Consider the following 19,361-nt stretch of genomic DNA (forward strand, 5'->3'; position numbering starts at 1 on the left):
TGAGTTTAAACTTTATTACGTCGTTTTCATCGTTATGATACCAATCATATTCTACATTCCTTTCCAAATATCTACGCAACAGCACATAAACTATGCGCGTTATAGCTCCAGACTAACGGATGGTTGGCTATTTGGAAGGAAAATAGACCTCACGGATCAGCAGTACAAGTCGTTCAGGAACAATCTCAGCCATCTTGCTTTTATTTCTGCAACACACGTTGTTATTTCACGCGTTTTGAAGAAGATACACAAACTGACTCAGATGAATTGCAATTGGATTCTCTGCATTGCGGTGCTCCTCGGACTGCATTCGTATCAGTTTGTCTTCCCAATCGCTGTCAGTCTGCTGTCGTACATTCTATCAAAGTGCTTGGCAGGCTACAAACACTTTTACGCGCTGATATGGATGTTCAATATTATCACGCTGGTTGCTATAGAGTATTACAACGGCATCTCATTTAGTCTGATTCACCCTGCGCTCGCTCACCTCAATAATAGTCGCGGTCTGGTAAGATGGTACGTCTTTTACAAAATGACAATGCTCAGAAACATCTCTTTCGCTCTCGACTTGCACTGGATGAGAAGAGATCGCAAAGCGTACAAAGCTATACCAATCAATGGTCTCTCCTACTCTGAGAGGAAGAATGTGCCCCTTTCCGAGCAAGATTACAGCGTAAACAACTTTATATACTACTCCTTCTACCCCCCTCTCTACTTGGCGGGACCGATAATCACATACAATGACTTTGCACATCAAACATACCTACACTTCAAACCACCTACGCTAGAATACATAGCAAAATACGCACTGCGATGCTTGTCTTCATTCTTGACACTGGAATTCACTTTGCATTATATCTACGTCGTTGCGATCAAGAATACTGGTGCATGGAGGAACGATACCCCTGCGCAAATAGCATTGATAGGATTCTGGAACTTGATAGTAGTGTGGCTGAAGCTACTAATACCGTGGCGTTTCTTCAGGCTGTGGAGTTTGATAGATGGTGTTGATTGTCCAGAGAACATGATACGCTGCGTCGCGAACAATTACTCAACAACCGGTTTCTGGAGATCTTGGCACAGGAGTTTCAACCTGTGGATAATACGCTATATCTACATACCACTGGGCGGCACGAGGTATGTATGGGTGATAACGCCTGTCATATTCGTTTTTGTTGCGCTATGGCATGATCTACACTGGCGATTGCTGGTATGGGGAGGGCTAGCGAGTGTGATAATCGTGCCAGAGTTGCTAGCATCGCATTTCTTGCCGGCGCAGAAGGTGTGTAGTGCTCGTGCGACTTTACCTACAAGTTATTCGGCTGACAAAAAAACCCCATAGTACAGTCACCGGTGGTGGTACAGGCATGCATGCGCAGCGGGCGGCGTTCTTAACATTGTTGCACTAATGGCGGCGAATCTCGTAGGATTCGTACTAGGTATAAGAAACACTAGGAACTTTCTCACAGATCTAGTCTTCTCCGTCGAAGGCTGGCAGTTCCTCGCCATTGCCCTCCCGTCTCTCTTTGTCGGCGTGCAAGTGATGTTTGAGCTGAGGGAGTCAGAGAAAAGACACGGGGTGAATCTGCGTTGTTGAGGTGGTGTATTATATACATTTTACACATTCAATATCCGCATTTTGCCATAAAATTTTCAGTTTATCTCCCCTTATATAAAGGCTGTGGGATAGAGCTTCTCAATTATTCACGACGATCAACGCAAAATGGCTTGTCAAAACGATTGCAAGTGCGTTTATTTGTTCAAAGCCCACACACTCACACAGACACACACTCACCACCACACAGATCCTGCGGCGCGAGAGACGAACCAACTACGAAATGCCAATGCAAGCCAGGCGAATGCACCTGCATAGGGTGCTGGAAGAGTGCGCACCACAAAGATGTAAGTGGTGTAGATTGCTCAAGTGACGTAGCTGAAGTAATAAAGTGCACTTGCTCGGGCAGTGGAAGTGACTGTGGCTGTCTCAAAGAGGGCCGCGCGTGTACCTGCTGAAGACGGCTGAGCACAGGGTGCAAATATTTCTTGTAACATTAAGCATGTATTGTATAGTCTTTATTCGAAGATGATGTGCCGGATTGTGTTACTGCTGAGTATTCTCGCCGTTCAAATCAATAAATTAGCTTATCGATCGGCTTATCGAGTGCCGTCGGGAGTAGTCGGAGCCAGTGTCTTCTTGTTTCAGGGCAGAAGCGGCAGAGGATTACGGGTCAATGGGGTAAGTTGAAAGATGCTAAATATGCCCATAGAAATCCCCCGAATATAGAAATCACTCAGCCTACCCGCAGCCCAAACAAACAAACACCCCAACAGTTCGAATGGAAAGGGCGACGGGCGGTGTACTTTCCCAGCCAGCCACAGAACCACACAAACCCCTCGCCACACTCGCCAGCCTCTGTTTATGCGCCCATTTTAGATTTTCCCCAACCGATTCAATCACAAAATCACGGTCATTTTCTTGAAGCTCTTCAACCAATTCGAATAAAATTAAATTAAAATTTCTGGGCTCATGTCTATTCTAAACGCAGCCAAATCACTCGTAGGAATTGAGGAGCAAAGAACACTCACCGTGCAATCTTCACAAACACGTATCGGTATCCCGGTTTCGCGCAATGTGTGGTGGAAAGCTGAGATACTGCGTGAGAATTTCCTCCAATCAGCCTACTCCCTGGTAGAGCAGGACGAGAGCGCTGAAGATGATTTCGCTCAATTGGAGCTTCTTAGCAAGTTTTTGAAGTGGGTTTCTGTCTTGTCTGGCTGTTTACTTGGCTTATTGGTTGCACAGATTCGTTGCTACAAGCCAACTTGATGAGCAATCCCTCTACGTTCTCCAGGCTTCTCTCGTCCATTTCCACCAAGTCCACCTCTCACATGTCGACGTACACAACTTAACCGCAAAGCTTGACGCTGAATTACGCAAGCTCGTCTTATCCGCTTTCTTCAAGTCGAGAGCCGCGTTGGAAGCTGCGGGCTTAGAAACTCCTCAATCCCCACCATCAGCTCTGATCCAGCAATCTATTCAAGGAAATGCTAACGTCTACGCTCTCTTTGGTGGCCAGGGCGCTAACGAAGTCTACTTTGATGAGTTACAGAACCTTTTCGATATATATCAGCCATACGTTGAAGACTTCTTGACCGAATCATCAAAAACTCTGATCGATTTGGCTAAGAATGCATCAAATAACGGTTCCGTCTACTACAGTCAATCCATCGATCCTGTTGGCTGGCTCAAAAACTCGTCTTCCCGCCCCTCAGTAGCTTACTTAGCATCTATTCCACTTTCACTTCCACTCATCGGTCTAACTCAACTTGTACAATACCTCGCATTCGCCTCTGCTTGCTCTCTTACCCCTGCTCAACTAAGAGAAAACATTCACGGTGCAACAGGTCATTCTCAAGGTGTAATCTCCGCCGTTGTTGCCGCTGCTTCTGATTCTTATCAAGATTTCACTTTAAATGCAGTTAAAGCTCTCAAACTTCTTTTCTACATTGGTTTGCGTGGTCAAGAGACTTTCCCAACCCTTTCAATTGAACCTGCTCTCGTTGAGGATTCTATTGAAGGCGGTGAAGGCGAACCAACTCCTATGCTTTCTGTTTCTGGTTTATCTTTATCTGTTTTGGAGTCATTCGTCAATAAGACCAACGCTCATTTGGCTGATTCTTCAAAGATCGATATCAGACTTTTGAATGGCCCAAAGAACTTTATTGTCACTGGTCCTCCTCGTAGTCTCTACGGTTTAGTCACTAATCTTCGCAAAGTCAGAGCCCCAACTGGCTTGGATCAATCAAAGGTTCCTTACTCAAAGAGAAAAGCCGTTTTCAATGCTAGATTTTTGGTCGTCGGTGTCCCTTACCATTCTCCTTATCTCGCCGATGCCATTCCAAAAGTTTTCGACGAGGATTTGGCAAAGGAAGAACTGTGGTCTCCTTCAGATTTGAAATTGGCCGTATACCACACCGAAACTGGTCAAGATTTACGTGAATTGTCTAGCGGCTTAACGAAATCACTTCTCATCCAAATCTTCACTCAACCAATATACTGGACAAAGGCAACCAATTTCCCTGAATCTGCCACTCACGCAATCGACTTTGGTCCAGGTGGTATGTCTGGTATTGGTCCACTCACTCAACGTAACTGGGAAGGTCGCGGTATTAGAGTTCTTATTCCAGGCGCCAACGGTAAGCTTGGCTCAGAAATCTACGGCTCTTCTCTCATCAAGGAGGAGAAGTGGAGTGAAAAGTTCCAACCCGCTCTCGTCAAGACTAAGGATGGAAAGATTCACCTAGACACTCCATTCTCAAGAATGCTCGGTAAGCCTCCACTCATGGTTGCTGGTATGACTCCATGCACTGTCAAGGGTGGCTTCGTTTCTTCGGTCCTCAACGCTGGCTACCACATCGAGTTGGCTGGTGGTGGTCACTATAATGCAAAGATGCTTCGCGCGAAGGTGGAAGAAATCCAGCAAAACATTCAACCTGGTAACGGTATCACTTTAAACGCGCTTTACATCAATCAACGTCAATTCACCTTCCAATTACCGCTTTGGCAACAGATGCGTCAAGAGTGAGTACCTTTGCCTCGAGTCTTACTAACGCTAATGTGACATCAGGGGTCTTCCTATCGAAGGTTTCTGTGTTGCTGCTGGTATTCCATCTTCAGAGAAGGCTACCGAGATGATCAATTCCCTTAAGGAGTCTGGCATTAAGCATGTTTCCTTCAAACCAGGTTCAGTTGAAGGTATTCGCCAAGTCGTCAACATTGCTGCCGCAAACCCATCTTTCCCAATCATTATGCAATGGACAGGTGGTCGTGCTGGTGGCCACCACTCATGCGAAGATGTTCATCAACCAATCATTCAGACATACGCCTCTATCAGACAGCACTCAAATATCTCGCTCGTTGCTGGATCTGGATTTGGTGCAGCTGATGACTTCTGGCCTTACTTGACAGGTGACTGGTCGTTGGAATTCGGTCTTCAACCAATGCCATTCGACGGGTCCCTTTTCGCTTCACGCGTCATGGTAGCCAAGGAGGCTCACACCTCTGAGTCTGTCAAGCAACTTATCGTTGATGCACCTGGTGTTGATGACAAGGACTGGGAGCAGACTTACGATAAGGTGACTGGTGGTATCTTGACTGTTCGTTCCGAGTTGGGTGAGCCAATTCATAAGATCGCTACTCGTGGTGTTAAACTGTGGAGAGAGTTCGACGATACCGTCTTCAACCTTCCTCGCGAGAAGCGTGGTCCCTGGTTAGAAGGAAAGCGCGACTACGTCATCGGCAGACTCAACAAGGACTTCCAGAAGCCATGGTTTGGCGAAAAGGCAGACGGTGTTGTTGTGTCTGACATTGGCGACATGACATACGAGGAAGTAACTAGACGTATGGTCAAACTTCTCTACGTTGCCCACCAGTCCCGTTGGATTGACGTATCTCTCCGCAACCTCGTCGGTGATTGGTTGAGACGTGTCGAAGAGCGTTTCTCTGCTGTTGATGGTACTGATAAGATCTCCATCTTGCAGAACTACTCTTCCCTCAACTCCCCAAGTGATTTCATTAACAATTTCTTCACTGAATACACTGGCGCTACTGAGCAACTCCTTGCCGCTGAGGATAAGGCATACTTCCTTAATATTACTCAACGCCCTGGACAAAAGCCAGTTCCGTTTATCCCTGTTCTTGACAACTCATTCGAAGTCTGGTTTAAGAAGGATTCGTTGTGGCAAGCTGAGGATATGGATGCAGTCGTCGATCAAGGTGGGTTGCGGTGCAATTTATTTTTTACTAACTTTGCTAACTTTTCTTTTAGACCCACAACGTGTCTGTATTCTTCAAGGACCTGTTGCTGCCAAACACTCTACTAAGGTTAACGAACCAATTAAGGAATTGCTCGGTAAAATCGAGGAGCAACTCGTCAAGAAGCTTCTTGACCGCCGCTACAATGGCGATGCTTCTAAGGTCCCTGAAGTCGACTATATCGGCGCTCAGCTTGCCATTACGTCAGCCAGCCAAGCTGGTCTCATTGAATCCCACAAGATCATCTCAACGACTGAACAAGATAAGCAAATCTACCAGATCTCTGACAGTCTTCCATCAGCCGGTGAATGGCTGGAGAATCTCGCTGGTCGTCAAACTGGATGGTTCAGAGCGTTGCTTACCTCTCCAATCCTCGTCCAAGGCAAGGGTTACGCTACCAACCCAATGAAGAAGTTGTTAGCTCCTCGTGTTGGCCAGAAAGTTGTTATTGCCATGAAGAATGGTGAGCCTGCCGGTGCTGAGCTGTATGGTGGCATTCGTTCAGCTGGTGATTCGGATCCAAACTTCCAAGCTATCAAGATCTCTTACGACGAGTCCATTAAGCGTATTACTCTCGTTCTCTCCGAAGAGCGTCGTGGCGAGAGCGTACCGCTTACCTTCATATACGACTACAAGCCAGCAATAGGGTACGCACCAATCCACGAAGTCATGGAGGGTCGCAACCAGCGTATCAAGGAATTCTATTGGAAACTCTGGGAGCTCGGCACACCAACTGAACTCAACGTTCGCGACACTTTCACTGGCCCACCTTTCACCATCGATACTGCCACCGTAGAGAAGTTCTGCGCTATCATCGGCAACGACGGCGAGGCATTCAAGTCGAACAGATCGGATGAAGTTCAAGCACCAATGGATTTCGCTATCGTTACAGGCTGGCAAGCTATCATGAAGTCCATCTTCCCTAAGGAGATCGACGGTGATTTACTCAAGCTTGTCCACTTGTCAAACGGATTCAAGATGGTTGATGGTGCACGTCCTATCGCTGTCGGTGATGTTTGCTCGGCGGAGTGCAAGATCGTCTCCATTGTCAACTCGGACTCCGGCAAGACTGTCGTGGTTAAGGGACACGTCGTCAGAGATGGGAATCCAGCCATTGAGGTCTCATCTTCATTCCTCTATCGCGGTAAATTTGATGACTACGAAAATACCTTTGAGATTACAGATGATGCTCAATACAGAGTTACTCTTAAGAGCGACTCTGATGTTGCCCTTCTCAGATCTAAGGAGTGGTTCCAATGGGAAGACGAGAGAATACCTCTTACTGTCGGTACCACATTGATCTTTGATACTCAGTCTGAGATTCATCACGGAAACGCCACCTCATACAAATCTTTGAGCGTCAGCGGCCGTGCCAATATTCGCAACCAGCTCAAGGAACTCGTTCCTGTGGGTTCTATTGGATTGGAAACTGGTATGACTAAGGGTAACCCAGTCAATGAATACCTTAGACGCAACGGCGAGGTCATTAATGGCAGAACACTATTCGAAAATGATGGCTACTCAATCACTAAGTCTGCAAACCCATCATTGTACGTCTCGCCATTCTCCAACGAGTCATACTCGAAAATCTCTGGTGATTACAATCCAATCCACATCAACCCGTACTTCGCGGATCTCGGCAACTTGCCTGGAACCATCGCTCATGGTATGTACGGCTCAGCAGCCACTCGTAAGTACGTCGAGACAGTTGCTGCCGACAATGTTCCATCGCGTGTGCTGTCTTACCAAGTCACTTTTGTCGGCATGGTTCTTCCTGGAGACACCTTAGAAGTGAAACTCCGTCACATCGGTATGGATGCCGGTTCGAAACTTATTTCCGTCGAAACTTTCAACCAAGATGGTGAGAAGGTGATAAGTGGACAAGCGCTTGTTGCACAACCTACAACGACATATGTCTTCACCGGTCAGGGTTCACAGGAACAGGGTATGGGTATGGCACTCTATGAGTCCTCAGCCGCTGCTCGCAACGTGTGGGACGCAGCTGATGACCACTTGGGTGAGGTGTACGGTTTCTCCATTATCGACATTGTCAAGAACAACCCTAAGGCGAAAACGATCCACTTTGGTGGATTGAAGGGACAAGCCATCCGTCAACGCTACATGGATCTTCGTTACGATACTACTGATAAGGATGGTAATGTGAAAACACTCCCACTCTTCCCAGACATCACCGTTCGCACCAGTGACTACACTTTCCAAGCACCAAATGGTTTGTTATTTGCCACTCAATTCGCTCAAATCGCTTTGGTCGTCACTGAGAAGGCAGCATTTGAAGATATGCGTTCTAAGGGATTGATTCAAGCCAACTGTGCATTTGCTGGTCACTCTCTTGGTGAATATGCTTCTTTGGCTTCGATAGCAGACGTCTTGCCAATCTCTTCGCTTACTGATGTCGTTTTCTACCGTGGTCTGACCATGCAACGTGCTGTCGAACGCGATGCTCATGGTCGTTCGCAATTTAGGATGATGGCTGTTAATCCATCTCGTATTGGCAAGACCTTTGATGAGACTATCTTGAGGGAGATCGTTGACTCCGTTTCTAGACGCACGCAGTTGCTCCTTCAGATCGTCAACTACAATGTTGATGGTCAACAATACGTTTGTGCTGGTCATCTCCAAGCTCTCGAGACTTTGACCAACACTCTCAACTTCATGAAGGTTAACAAGGTGAGCAGTTTGCTTTTTGTTTTACCTTACTAACATGGTACAGATCGACATCGCATCTCTTCTCAAGCAGCTCTCAGTTGAGCAAGTCAAGGCGCACTTGGACGAAATTATTGACGAATGCTTCGGTAAATCCAAGGCTAAGGCTGAGTCTGAAGGCGGCTTCCTCACACTCGAGCGTGGATTCGCCACCATACCACTCCCTGGTATCGATGTTCCGTTCCACTCCCGCTACTTGTGGGCAGGTGTTATGCCTTTCCGTACATACTTGTCGAAGAAGATCGACGCCAAAGGTGAGTTTTGTCTTGGGCTGCGCAATCGTCTTCTGACTACTAGCAGATCTCAACCCTGACATGCTCATTGGCAAGTACATTCCAAACTTGGTTGCCAAGCCTTTCGAGATCTCTAAGCCATACATTGAGATGATCCACAACCAGACCAGCTCCCCACGTCTTGAGAAGGTTCTCAGCGGCTGGGATGCAGATAAGTGGGCAGCTACCGAAAACAGACAAGTGTTGGCCTACACTGTTCTTGTTGAGTTGTTGGCCTATCAATTCGCCTCTCCAGTCAGATGGATTGAGACTCAAGACCTCTTCTTCACTCACTACAACTTCGAGCGTTTAGTTGAGGTCGGTCCATCACCTACTCTTTCCGGTATGGCCAACCGCACTCAAAGACTCAAGTATGAGAGTCTCGACACTGCACAAGCCATTCAGCGCGCAATCTTCTGTCACGCCAAGAATCAAAAGGAGATTTACTACGAGATGGAGGATGAAGAAGAGGAAGCGCCTGCTGCTGCTCCTGCTGAGGAGTCTGCTCCTGCTCAAGCTGCTCCTTCTGCGCCTGCTGCTGCTCCTGCCGCAGCAGCTCCAGCTCCAGCTGCTGGCGGTGGTGCACCTGCGGAAATTCCTGACGAACCTCTCAAGGCCACCGACATACTGCGTATCATCATCGCCCAGAAGCTCAAGAAGACTGTCGGTGAAATCACACTCAGCAAGTCTATTAAGGACCTGGTCGGCGGTAAATCAACTCTCCAAAATGAAATTCTTGGTGACCTTCAAACTGAGTTTGGTAATGCTCCAGAGAAGGGTGAAGAACTCCCATTGGACGAGCTGGGAAGCGCCCTCAACGTTGGTTACTCAGGCTCACTTGGAAAGTTCACCACCGGTTTAGTATCGCGTATGGTCGGCAGCAAGATGCCCGGTGGATTCAACCTCTCGTCTGTCAAGACTCACTTGTCGAAGAGTTGGGGTCTTGGTCCACAACGTCAAGAGGCTGTACTCTTATTTGGTATTACCATGGAGCCTGCCAAACGTCTTGGCTCAGAGCCTGAAGCCAAGCAGTGGGCTGACTCTGTCGCGCAAGCGTACGCCAGTCAAGCTGGAATCACCCTCTCTACTGCAAGTGCTGGTGGTGGTGGCGGTGGCGCAACTGCTGGTGTCACTATCTCAAGCGAGGAGCTTGACAAGTTCCGTGCCGAGCAAAACGACTTCGCTGCCCACCAGATCGATGCTTACATGCGCTACCTCAACCGCGATCCACGTGCAGGTCATCGCCTTCATGAACAAGAGAAGCAGAATGGCACAGAGTTGCAAGACCGCCTTGACGCTATCTCAAGAGAGCATGGCGATGCTTACATAAACGGCGTCATGCCTTCCTTCGAGCCACTCAAAGCTCGTACTTTCGATTCGTCTTGGAATTGGGCTCGTCAGGATGCTCTGGCGATGTTCTACGATATCATCTTTGGTCGTCTTACCGCTGTTGATCGCGATAGTGAGTTTTGCGCTGAGGTTATCCTTCTCACTAACCTGTCCTTTCAGTCACTTCTCGCTGTCTCAACATTATCTCTCGCGCGGACCCTACTCTCGTCGATTACATGAGCTACTACCTCAACAACGTCAACATCGAGCTCGGTCCAACGTACAAGCTTGCCAAAGAGCTCGGTAACCAGCTCCTAGAGAACTGTCGTGAGGCTGTGCAACTGGGCGAGGGTCCAAAGTACAAAGATGTAACATTCCCTACCGCCCCTCACACTGAGATTTCTGGAAGTGGTGACATCAAGTACTCTGAGATCAACAGAGAGGATGTGCGTAAGCTTGAGCACTACGTCAAGGAGATGGCTGCCGGTGGCAAGATTTCAACACAAAACATTAACCTCGACAAGGTTCAAACAGATGTTGAGAAGCTGTACGAGCTTGTCAAGTCTCAGCCACAGATCTCTGAAGCTCACAAGACATCCATCAAGTCACTTTACGATGAGGTTCTTCGCTCTCTTGGTCGCCCAGAGAAGCACACGGCTGTGCCACGCACTCGTCGTTCTTCTTCTCAATTCTTGCGTCCGGACGTTTCTGAGAACGCTACTGTTAACGACGACAAGATTCCGTTCCTTCACCTTAAGCGTAAGGTTGGAACGAACTGGTCTTACAGTACCAAGTTGACTGAGATCTGTAAGTGTACTGTAGCGTCTTACGCCTTTCTAACGTATTTTAGATCTCGACATCCTCACTGAAATCGCTACCTCTGGCACTACATTCAAGGATAAGAACGCTCTTCTCACTGGTGTCAGTAAAGGATCTATCGGTGTCGAGATTGTCAAGGGATTGATTGCCGGTGGTGCACGTGTTGTCATTACCACATCCCGTTACAGCCGCGCCACCGTTGAGTACTACCAAGCAGTCTACCACGAATGCGGTTCGCGTGGCTCTTCTCTTACGGTTGTTCCATTCAACCAAGGCTCCAAGCAAGATGTGGAGCAGCTTGTTGAGTACATTTACTCAACTCTTGGTATGGATCTCGACTACGTTCTTCCATTCGCTGCTCTTCCAGAGAACGGTCGTGAGATTGACGGTCTCGATGAGAAGTCTGAACTTGCCCACAGGATCATGTTGGTCAACGTTCTTCGCCTGCTTGGTGCTGTGAAGGCTAAGAAGGCTGCTCGTAACTTTGTCACCCGTCCAACTCAAGTCGTTCTTCCACTCTCACCAAACCACGGTCTTTTCGGTAACGATGGTCTCTACTCGGAGTCAAAGATCTCCCTTGAGACACTCTTCAACCGCTGGAGCTCAGAGAGCTGGGGTGAATACCTCTGTCTCGCCGGTGCTGTTATTGGTTGGACTCGTGGTACTGGATTGATGAGTGCCACCAACATTGTCGCTGAGGGCGTAGAAAAGCATGGTGTCCGCACTTTCTCATCAAAGGAAATGGCCTTCAACATTCTTGGATTGATGCACCCTCTTCTCTTCGACATCACCCAAGTCGAGCCAATCTGGGCCGATCTCAACGGTGGTATGGACAGATTACCAGACCTTGCACAGATTTCATCCAAGCTGCGTACCGATCTTCAAGCTGATGCGGCTCGTCGTCGCGCAATCTCTGCTGACAACGCAGCTGACTTTGCTACCGTTAACGGCGTCGAAGCTGAGGGTCTTTACAAAGAAGTCAAGGTCGCACCACGTGCTAACTTTAAGTATGGGTTCCCAGATATCGCCAAGCCAAAGGCTTTGGGTGATCTCAGCAAGCTTGAAGGTATGATGGACCTTGATAAGGTGGTCGTTGTTACTGGTTTCGCTGAAGTTAGTCCATGGGGTTCAGCTCGTACACGTTGGGAGATGGAAGCTCGTGGTGAGTTTACCATCGAAGGATGTATCGAAATGGCCTGGATGATGGGCTTCATCAAGCACTTTGACGGTCGTCTCAAGTCCGGTCAACTACACGTCGGTTGGGTTGACAGCAAATCTGAAGATCCAGTCGATGACAAGGATGTTAAGCCAAGATACGAGAAGTCAATTCTTGAACACTCTGGTATTCGTTTGATTGGTAGGCTTTGATTGTCGTGATTGAATTTAACTAACGTTAAACAGAACCAGAACTCTTTAGAGGATACGATCCAAAGAAGAAGGGCTTTAACCAGGAGATTGAGTTGAACCACGATTTGGAAGCTATCGAGGTGTCTGACGCTGACGCTGAACAATTCAAACGTGAACACGGCGATAAGGTTGATATCTGGCAATCAGAGTCAGGTGAATGGGCAGCGAAGCTCAAGCGTGGTGCACGTGTTCTCGTACCAAAGTCATTCCGCTTTAACCGTCTTGTCGCTGGTCAACTTCCTTCTGGATGGGATGCCGGTCGTTACGGTATTCCAGGTGATATTGCAGCTCAAACGGATCGTACTGCACTTTGGTCACTGGCGTCAGTATCAGAAGCGCTGATTAATTCTGGTATCACTGATCCATACGAACTGTACAAGCACGTTCATCCATCTGAGGTTGGTACGTCGCTCGGATCTGGTATGGGTGGTATGGAATCGCTCTCGGCTATGTTCAAGGACCGTCGCGAGGAGAAGGACGTACAGATGGACATCCTTCAAGAAACTTTCATCAACACTGTCGCAGGATGGGTTAACCTCTTATTGTTGTCTTCGTCAGGTCCAATTAAGATTCCAGTTGGTGCTTGTGCAACCGCGCTTCAGTCTATTGAGATTGCATGCGACACTATTATCTCTGGTAAAGCCAAGGTTATGGTGTCTGGTGGATTTGACGATTTCTCTGAGGAGGGATCATATGAGTTTGCCAACATGAAGGCAACCTCAAACACAGACGCGGAATTTGCTAATGGACGTGAGCCAAATGAGATGTCAAGACCAACTACAACAAGTCGTGCCGGATTCATGGAGGCTCAAGGTACAGGTGTACAGGTGCTTATGTCAGCGTCAACTGCTATTGAGATAGGAGCACCTATTCGTGGTATTGTTGGATTCACATCGACATCAACTGATAAGGCTGGTCGCTCAATTCCAGCACCGGGCAAGGGTGTTCTGAGTGTTGGTAGGGAGTTGCACACGGAGACACCAATCCCAACACTTGATCTCAACTACCGCTCGAGACAGATGGCATTCCGTCGCAAGCAGATTTCAGAATGGCTTGATAACGAGCTGGAGATAATGTCAGAAGAGTTAGCTGCTGTAGAGAAGAATGGCGAAAAGGTAGATGAAGCAACGATGCAAACCAAGGTGTCGTTCTTAGAAGAGGAGGCAGAGCGTCAAGAAAAGCAGGCATTGGGATCGTTCGGTATGCTTGAGGGATCAGATTCGCGTATTGCACCACTTCGTCGTGCACTTGCAGTGTGGGGATTGAAGGTTGATGATATCGGATTCTGTTCATTCCACGGTACGTCAACAAAGGCGAACGACAAGAACGAGTCGGAGACGTATAACGCCTTATTTGAGCATCTCGGCAGGAGTGAAGGCAATGCCTGTCCGGTGATTGCTCAGAAGTGGCTCACCGGTCATCCTAAGGGAGGTGCAGCAGCGTGGATGTTTAATGGAGCGATGCAAGCAATCAACGATGCGATTATCCCCGGTAATCGAAACGCTGATAACATTTCAGCTGAGCTGCAAGCATACAAATATCTCGTGTATCTGTCCAAGTCGATCAAGGTGGATGCGATCAAGTGTGGTATTCTGACATCGTTTGGTGGGTTCATTTGGAGTATTTGATGTGTTGCTTTGTTGCTAACGTGCTGTGTTCAGGTTTCGGTCAAGTCGGTGGATCATGTTTGATCATTCACCCAGCATACCTCTACGCATCACTGGGTGATGACGCACTGGCTGCCTATGGCAAGGTCAGAGCGGAACGTGAGCGTGATAGTTACAAGAAGATGAATGCGCATATGATCCACAACAACCTTGTGGAAATTAAAGAGACGCCGCCATTCACGCAAGAGAATGAGATGCCCGTTCTACTCAATCCACTCGCACGTACTTCAGGTGACAAGCCGGGTAGTTATTCGTGGGTGATGTTTTAGGGTGGTGTGTGGTCTACTAACAAAAATTGAAGGTTCCCAAAGAAATTGAATGAAAAGATTGCATTCAAGAAGGGTAATGCAGGTGTGGCTAGTGAGATGTTGAAAGGAGTTGATGGAGTGCAAGGGGTGGGTACTGACGCGGTGCTCATCTCTGCTGTGCCTACAAGTGAGACATTCATTGAGCGCAACTTCACCAACGCGGAAAAGAGTTACTGCGAAAAACAACCCGACCCGAAGGCTTCGTTCGCCGCTAGATGGGCTGCTAAGGAAGCAGTGTTCAAAGCTCTCAACACTAAGGGTAAAGGCGCAGCGGCGGGTATGAAGGAAATCGAAGTCGTCGCTGGAGATGTCGGACCAGCCGTTGTATTGCATGGAGATGCTCTCGCGGCTGCCCATCAACGTAGAGTTAAGGAATTCAAATTGTCTCTGTCACATTCAGAGGATGTTGCAATTGCAGTTGCTTTTGCGCAGTAGGTGGATTAAAAAGGTAGTTCCACTGTTTTAGATAGTTTTTTTGGGTTATTTATTTTCATATTTTTTTCACATAATTTTCATTGTTAATGCCTTTACAATTAATTATCTAAGTACAATTGGGTATAAATCTAACGAAGCTTGATATCGTCGCCAGCAACGAAAGAGGATCTGTTGTGTTGAGTGTAGGAGAGAATTTTGGATCTTCTGTCGATGAAGCGCTGAGCAGCAGAGTCGTCTTGGGTGGTGGCTAAAGGAGCGTTCTCGTCGATGACAGGGGAAGGAGAAAGAGGTCTAACAGAGGTAGGAAGACCAGTGAGGGTGAAGTTGTTGGAAGAAGGCAGGTTAAGTGGGTAGAAGGAAGGAGGTCTGGGGGAAGAGGGCAAGCCGCGTAGTTTCGAGGAGTGGGTGGTTGGGTGAGTGTGCTTAGGGTTGCAGATTTCAATCCAGCTTGAACGGATATTGTGGGGGTTATTGTTGTTGGCTGATTTAGGGATATTGGATAATGGACGCATATTAAGTGTCTCAGAGTGATCAGTGTGGGTAACTTGTATCCCGCTATCCATCCACCCATCGTCATCATCGTTTACAACAATTTCATCGTCCTCAGAAGGTGCAACGATGATAGACGCTGGTTGCAGTGGAGGAGCGTCGTATTTGAATAGATATAGAGTGACTAGGATTATAATAAGTGCACCGACTATTGTAAGGACTGTGGTTAAAATTATATTCAATTGACTAGCCATGCTTGTTAATAACAACGATGACTTCAAATTCAATAGACCAGCGTCGTATTGTTAGGTTGGATAAAGAGAGAACTCATAATGTGAATTATCATTCAAATTTACAAGCCTCGTCTTCTAATAAGCACTTTAGATCCACTCAACTGACTTCCCTGGCAATTATCCAGGCGAGAACTTGGAATGGAATTTGGATTCCTTTAAACAGGCTTGTTCTATTGATATCAACTCTGTCACAAACGAAGACTGCGAATTCGATCTCATCGGCGTCGATCCTTCCATCGCGAATGCCCTACGAAGAGTCATGATAGCAGAGGTTCCTGCCATAGCCGTTGAGAATGTATTCGTATTCAACAACACTTCTGTTATGCACGACGAGGTTATGGCTCACAGACTAGGTCTCGTCCCCATCCTCTTCGACGCCAACAGACTCGAGCATTTCGAGAAGGGCGACAACCCCAATGACCAGAATACGATTGTGTTTACGCTGCAGGTGGAGTGCAAGCGCAAGTCCAACGTTGCTCCCGGTGAGACGAACCCCGACAAGCTCTACGAGAATCACAAGGTGTACGCGCGACACTTCAGTTGGGTGCCCCAGGGTGCGCAGGAGTCTGATCCTATCTTCACCCAGAACCCACCACGCGTTGCTTATCCGGATATTCTCATCACAAAGTTGAGACCGGGGCAGGCATTGGATCTGGAGTTGCATTGCGTTAAGGGCGTAGGACAGGATCATGCGAAATTCTCGCCAGCTGCTACGGCTACATATAGATTGCTGCCGACAGTGAAATTGCACAAGCCAATCAAGTCAGAACACGCTGAGCTGTTCAGAAGCTGTTTCGCAGATGGCGTGGTGGATGTAAGAGAGGATGAGAACGGTAACAAACAGCCTTACTACGTCAATCCTCGTAAGGATACGGTGTCGAGGGAGGTACTCCGTCACGCAGAATTTGATGGTATTGTCGAGCTGGGCAGAATTAGAGATCACTTTATCTTCAACGTCGAAACTACTGGATCAGTGCAGCCCGTTGATATGCTCCCGAGATCGTGTGCAGTGATGAAAAACAAGATAGCGGCTATTAGAGACGGCTTGAATGTCATTGTCCATGGCAAGCAGGATGAGGAGGAGGAGGGGCAGGAAGGGCAGGATGAAGACATGCAGGAATAGACTGGACTTGATTAGGCTTTCTATGATTTTCAAAAATACTCAATTCCTTCTTCCCTTGTACCATGAATATTTATACTAATCTAAGGGGATGGTGTGGTGGGATTAGTCGAGGCTATAAAACTAATAGTGGATTTGGATTCAAGTGTGGGTCGATGGATGCACTGCGCACACACCTAACAGCCGGATACAGCCAATGAGCCGACAGTGCGTACGAGCAAGCACCAGACCAAGGAAGCGTTATTTAATATGGGCGGTGGAAGACGTAGGAGCAACAAGAACAACGAGGAAGCCACAGACGCCACGCAGAAATTACCGTCATTCAACAAGAACTATGTCCAGTTTACAGACGCTGTTAAGCACTTCTCCACGGTGGACGTTGTAGACGGGCTGATGGAGCGTGTACGTGGAGAGATTGGGGGGAAGACGCTGCCCACGTCGATACAGTCACTGGCCATGATGACTTTGTTGGGCGATGCACACGGCAAACAGGGCAAACAGGGAAAGCAAACACTTCTCGCTGCTGAAACGGGCAGTGGGAAGACTTATGCGTTTCTTATACCGATGATTGACGCGCTTAAGAGGAGTGAAGTGGGTGCTGCACCAGCACACAAGGCGATCCGCAAACCACGCGCACTTATTATGGCACCCACACGCGAGTTGTGTAGACAGCTCACCGGACAAGTAAAGGCGCTCACACATATATGCAAGCTGAAGAGCACGTATGTATGGAGTGCGGGGGAGTATCAGGATGAGAATAAAGACAAGCTGGAGAAATGTAACGATGATGTCCTGATTGGTAGCCCCGAGCAGCTCAACAAGCTCCATGAAAAAGGGGTTTCCTTCGATGGCGTTGAGTGGGTCGTGCTTGACGAAGCTGATGCGCTATTCGACGATGATTTCGTAGATTCGACTGAGAAATTGGTTCGAATGGTAGAAAAGGCACGTGTAGATGGCAATTTAAGTGATAATAGAAGTGGCAACCTCAATCTCAATTTGGTCATGAGCACTGCCACGGTAAATGAGAAATTCTCTTCATACCTCCACACACACTATCCACGGATCAATAGACTTGTGAGCCCCAAAACACACACGCTGCCACGCGCACTCAAGCTCAGTTACGCACCGTACCACTCGGGCAACAAGCTGGCTGATTTGCGTGGAGTGGTTAATGATTTGATTAGTGGGTCTGGCAAATCCAGCAACTCAAGTAAACAAGCTAAAACACTCGTCTTTGTTAATACAAACGAGCGCGCGGAGAAAGTTGCCAAGTATTTCAACGAAAAAGGTACACCGGCTGTAAGTATGACGAGTGCATCGCAAGGCAGATCGCGCGTGTCGAACAGACCAATCCGACCTTTTTTGCGAGGAGGTGTTGACATTAGTAGTAGTAGTGGTGGCAGCAATGGTAGCGGTGATAATAGCAACAATATTTCTCCTGCCTCCGCTAACACCCTCGTCACAACCTCCCTTTTAGCGCGTGGATTGGATTTCGGGACACACGTCCAGAATGTCGTCATCGCAGAGGAATCGGGTAGTGCTGTTGACTTTATACATGTGAGTTGGAGTGAGAGTTAGCACACACCAGCTGACACACTTATTCAAAGCGCGCTGGAAGGACCGGCAGAGCAGGTGCGCAAGGACACGTCACGGTGATGGTGCCTTTGAAGAAATATCAACATCTGAGTAGAAGGGGACGCTAGAGCGGGAATTTGGATGTATTTGATTTATTTATTTATTACTTGCGTTTAAACATGACGTATGCCAACTCCACCAGGTTAAATATCGGAGTCGGATGACTTCCGCTGGTTTGAACACAGACCACCAAGAAGAAAAGAATGCCAGCAACACTCGACTTATCAGGAACCGTAATCGTCTCAGGTGGGTAGTATTATGGTTGCTGTCTACACCCACTCACGCTGCTACAGGCGGAAACAGAGGTATTGGATATGAGCTCAGCCGCGGGGCAGCAGAAGCAGGCGCCAACGTAGCCATTCTTTACAGGTCAGCTAAGGATGCCGACCAAGTAGCAGCCAAGATTGGTGCCGAGTTCAATGTCCCCGTCAAGGCGTTCCAATGTGACGTCACAGAGCAAGAGAGCGTCAAGAGCACCGTGAGCAAGATAGACAAAGAGTTCGGTCCAGTAACTGGGCTTATTGCGAATGCTGGAGTGGCAGAGTTGAGACCAGCACTCGAACTCACCCGCGCAGACTTTGACAAGATCTACAATGTGAATGTGTACGGTGTTTTTAACACATGCCAAGCAGTAGCGCAGCTTTGGATCGACAGGAAATTCACCAAGGGCGCCATTGTTATTATTTCATCCATGTCGGGTGAAATATACAACACTTCAGCACCTAACAAGGCACTTACCCAGGTGTTTTATAACTCAAGCAAGGCAGCTGTGACACACTTGGGCAAGTGTCTCGCAGGCGAGTGGGCACCTCATGGAATTCGTGTTAACGTCGTCGCCCCCGGTTACGTCAACACGGATCAAACTAAAGATCATCCAGAGGAAATTAAGAGCTACCAGGCTAACAACACTCCGTTGGGCAGATTCTGTCACCCAGCTGAACAAGCACCTAGTGCTGTCTTCCTCCTTTCTGAGAAAGCGTCGTTTATCACGGGAGCAACGCTGCTCAACGATGGTGGCTATACAGTGTGGTAGATTAGAGAATAAAAA

General features: G+C 47.9%; 6 protein-coding genes across 6 annotated transcripts; 5 read left to right on the forward strand and 1 right to left on the reverse strand.

Annotated features, from left to right (window-relative positions):
- Positions 1-262: 262 nt before the first annotated feature.
- On the forward strand, positions 263-2,023 carry J056_004244 (Glycerol uptake protein 1; the record flags this gene model as incomplete). Its single annotated transcript, XM_009269445.1, has 4 exons — positions 263-1,282; positions 1,343-1,579; positions 1,806-1,902; positions 1,965-2,023. 4 exons carry the CDS (start codon positions 263-265, stop codon positions 2,021-2,023), a joined length of 1,413 nt encoding a protein of 470 aa, XP_009267720.1.
- Positions 2,024-2,527: 504 nt separating this feature from the next.
- J056_004245 (Fatty acid synthase subunit alpha) lies at positions 2,528-14,776 on the forward strand (the record flags this gene model as incomplete). The annotated part of the gene is made up of 11 exons (XM_009269446.1): positions 2,528-2,754; positions 2,804-4,582; positions 4,629-5,776; positions 5,829-8,503; positions 8,547-8,793; positions 8,840-10,273; positions 10,321-10,947; positions 10,991-12,316; positions 12,361-13,971; positions 14,028-14,286; positions 14,335-14,776. 11 exons carry the CDS (start codon positions 2,528-2,530, stop codon positions 14,774-14,776), a joined length of 11,775 nt encoding a protein of 3,924 aa, XP_009267721.1.
- Positions 14,777-14,904: 128 nt separating this feature from the next.
- On the reverse strand, positions 14,905-15,339 carry J056_004246 (uncharacterized protein; the record flags this gene model as incomplete). The annotated part of the gene is made up of 1 exon (XM_009269447.1): positions 14,905-15,339. The coding sequence occupies one exon, from the start codon at positions 15,337-15,339 to the stop codon at positions 14,905-14,907; it is 435 nt and encodes a 144-aa protein (XP_009267722.1).
- A 197-nt stretch (positions 15,340-15,536) lies between these two features.
- J056_004247 (DNA-directed RNA polymerases I and III subunit RPAC1) lies at positions 15,537-16,681 on the forward strand (the record flags this gene model as incomplete). Its single annotated transcript, XM_009269448.1, has 2 exons — positions 15,537-15,599; positions 15,650-16,681. The coding sequence occupies 2 exons, from the start codon at positions 15,537-15,539 to the stop codon at positions 16,679-16,681; spliced, it is 1,095 nt and encodes a 364-aa protein (XP_009267723.1).
- Positions 16,682-16,743: 62 nt separating this feature from the next.
- J056_004248 (uncharacterized protein) lies at positions 16,744-18,381 on the forward strand (the record flags this gene model as incomplete). The annotated part of the gene is made up of 3 exons (XM_009269449.1): positions 16,744-16,825; positions 16,872-18,235; positions 18,286-18,381. The coding sequence occupies 3 exons, from the start codon at positions 16,744-16,746 to the stop codon at positions 18,379-18,381; spliced, it is 1,542 nt and encodes a 513-aa protein (XP_009267724.1).
- Positions 18,382-18,516: 135 nt separating this feature from the next.
- Positions 18,517-19,346, forward strand: J056_004249 (NADP-dependent mannitol dehydrogenase; the record flags this gene model as incomplete). The annotated part of the gene is made up of 2 exons (XM_009269450.1): positions 18,517-18,559; positions 18,607-19,346. The coding sequence occupies 2 exons, from the start codon at positions 18,517-18,519 to the stop codon at positions 19,344-19,346; spliced, it is 783 nt and encodes a 260-aa protein (XP_009267725.1).
- Positions 19,347-19,361: the final 15 nt, after the last annotated feature.

The sequence above is a fragment of the Wallemia ichthyophaga genome, assembly GCF_000400465.1.
Source record: "Wallemia ichthyophaga EXF-994 unplaced genomic scaffold scaffold7, whole genome shotgun sequence".
Classification (NCBI taxonomy): Eukaryota; Fungi; Basidiomycota; class Wallemiomycetes; order Wallemiales; family Wallemiaceae; genus Wallemia; species Wallemia ichthyophaga.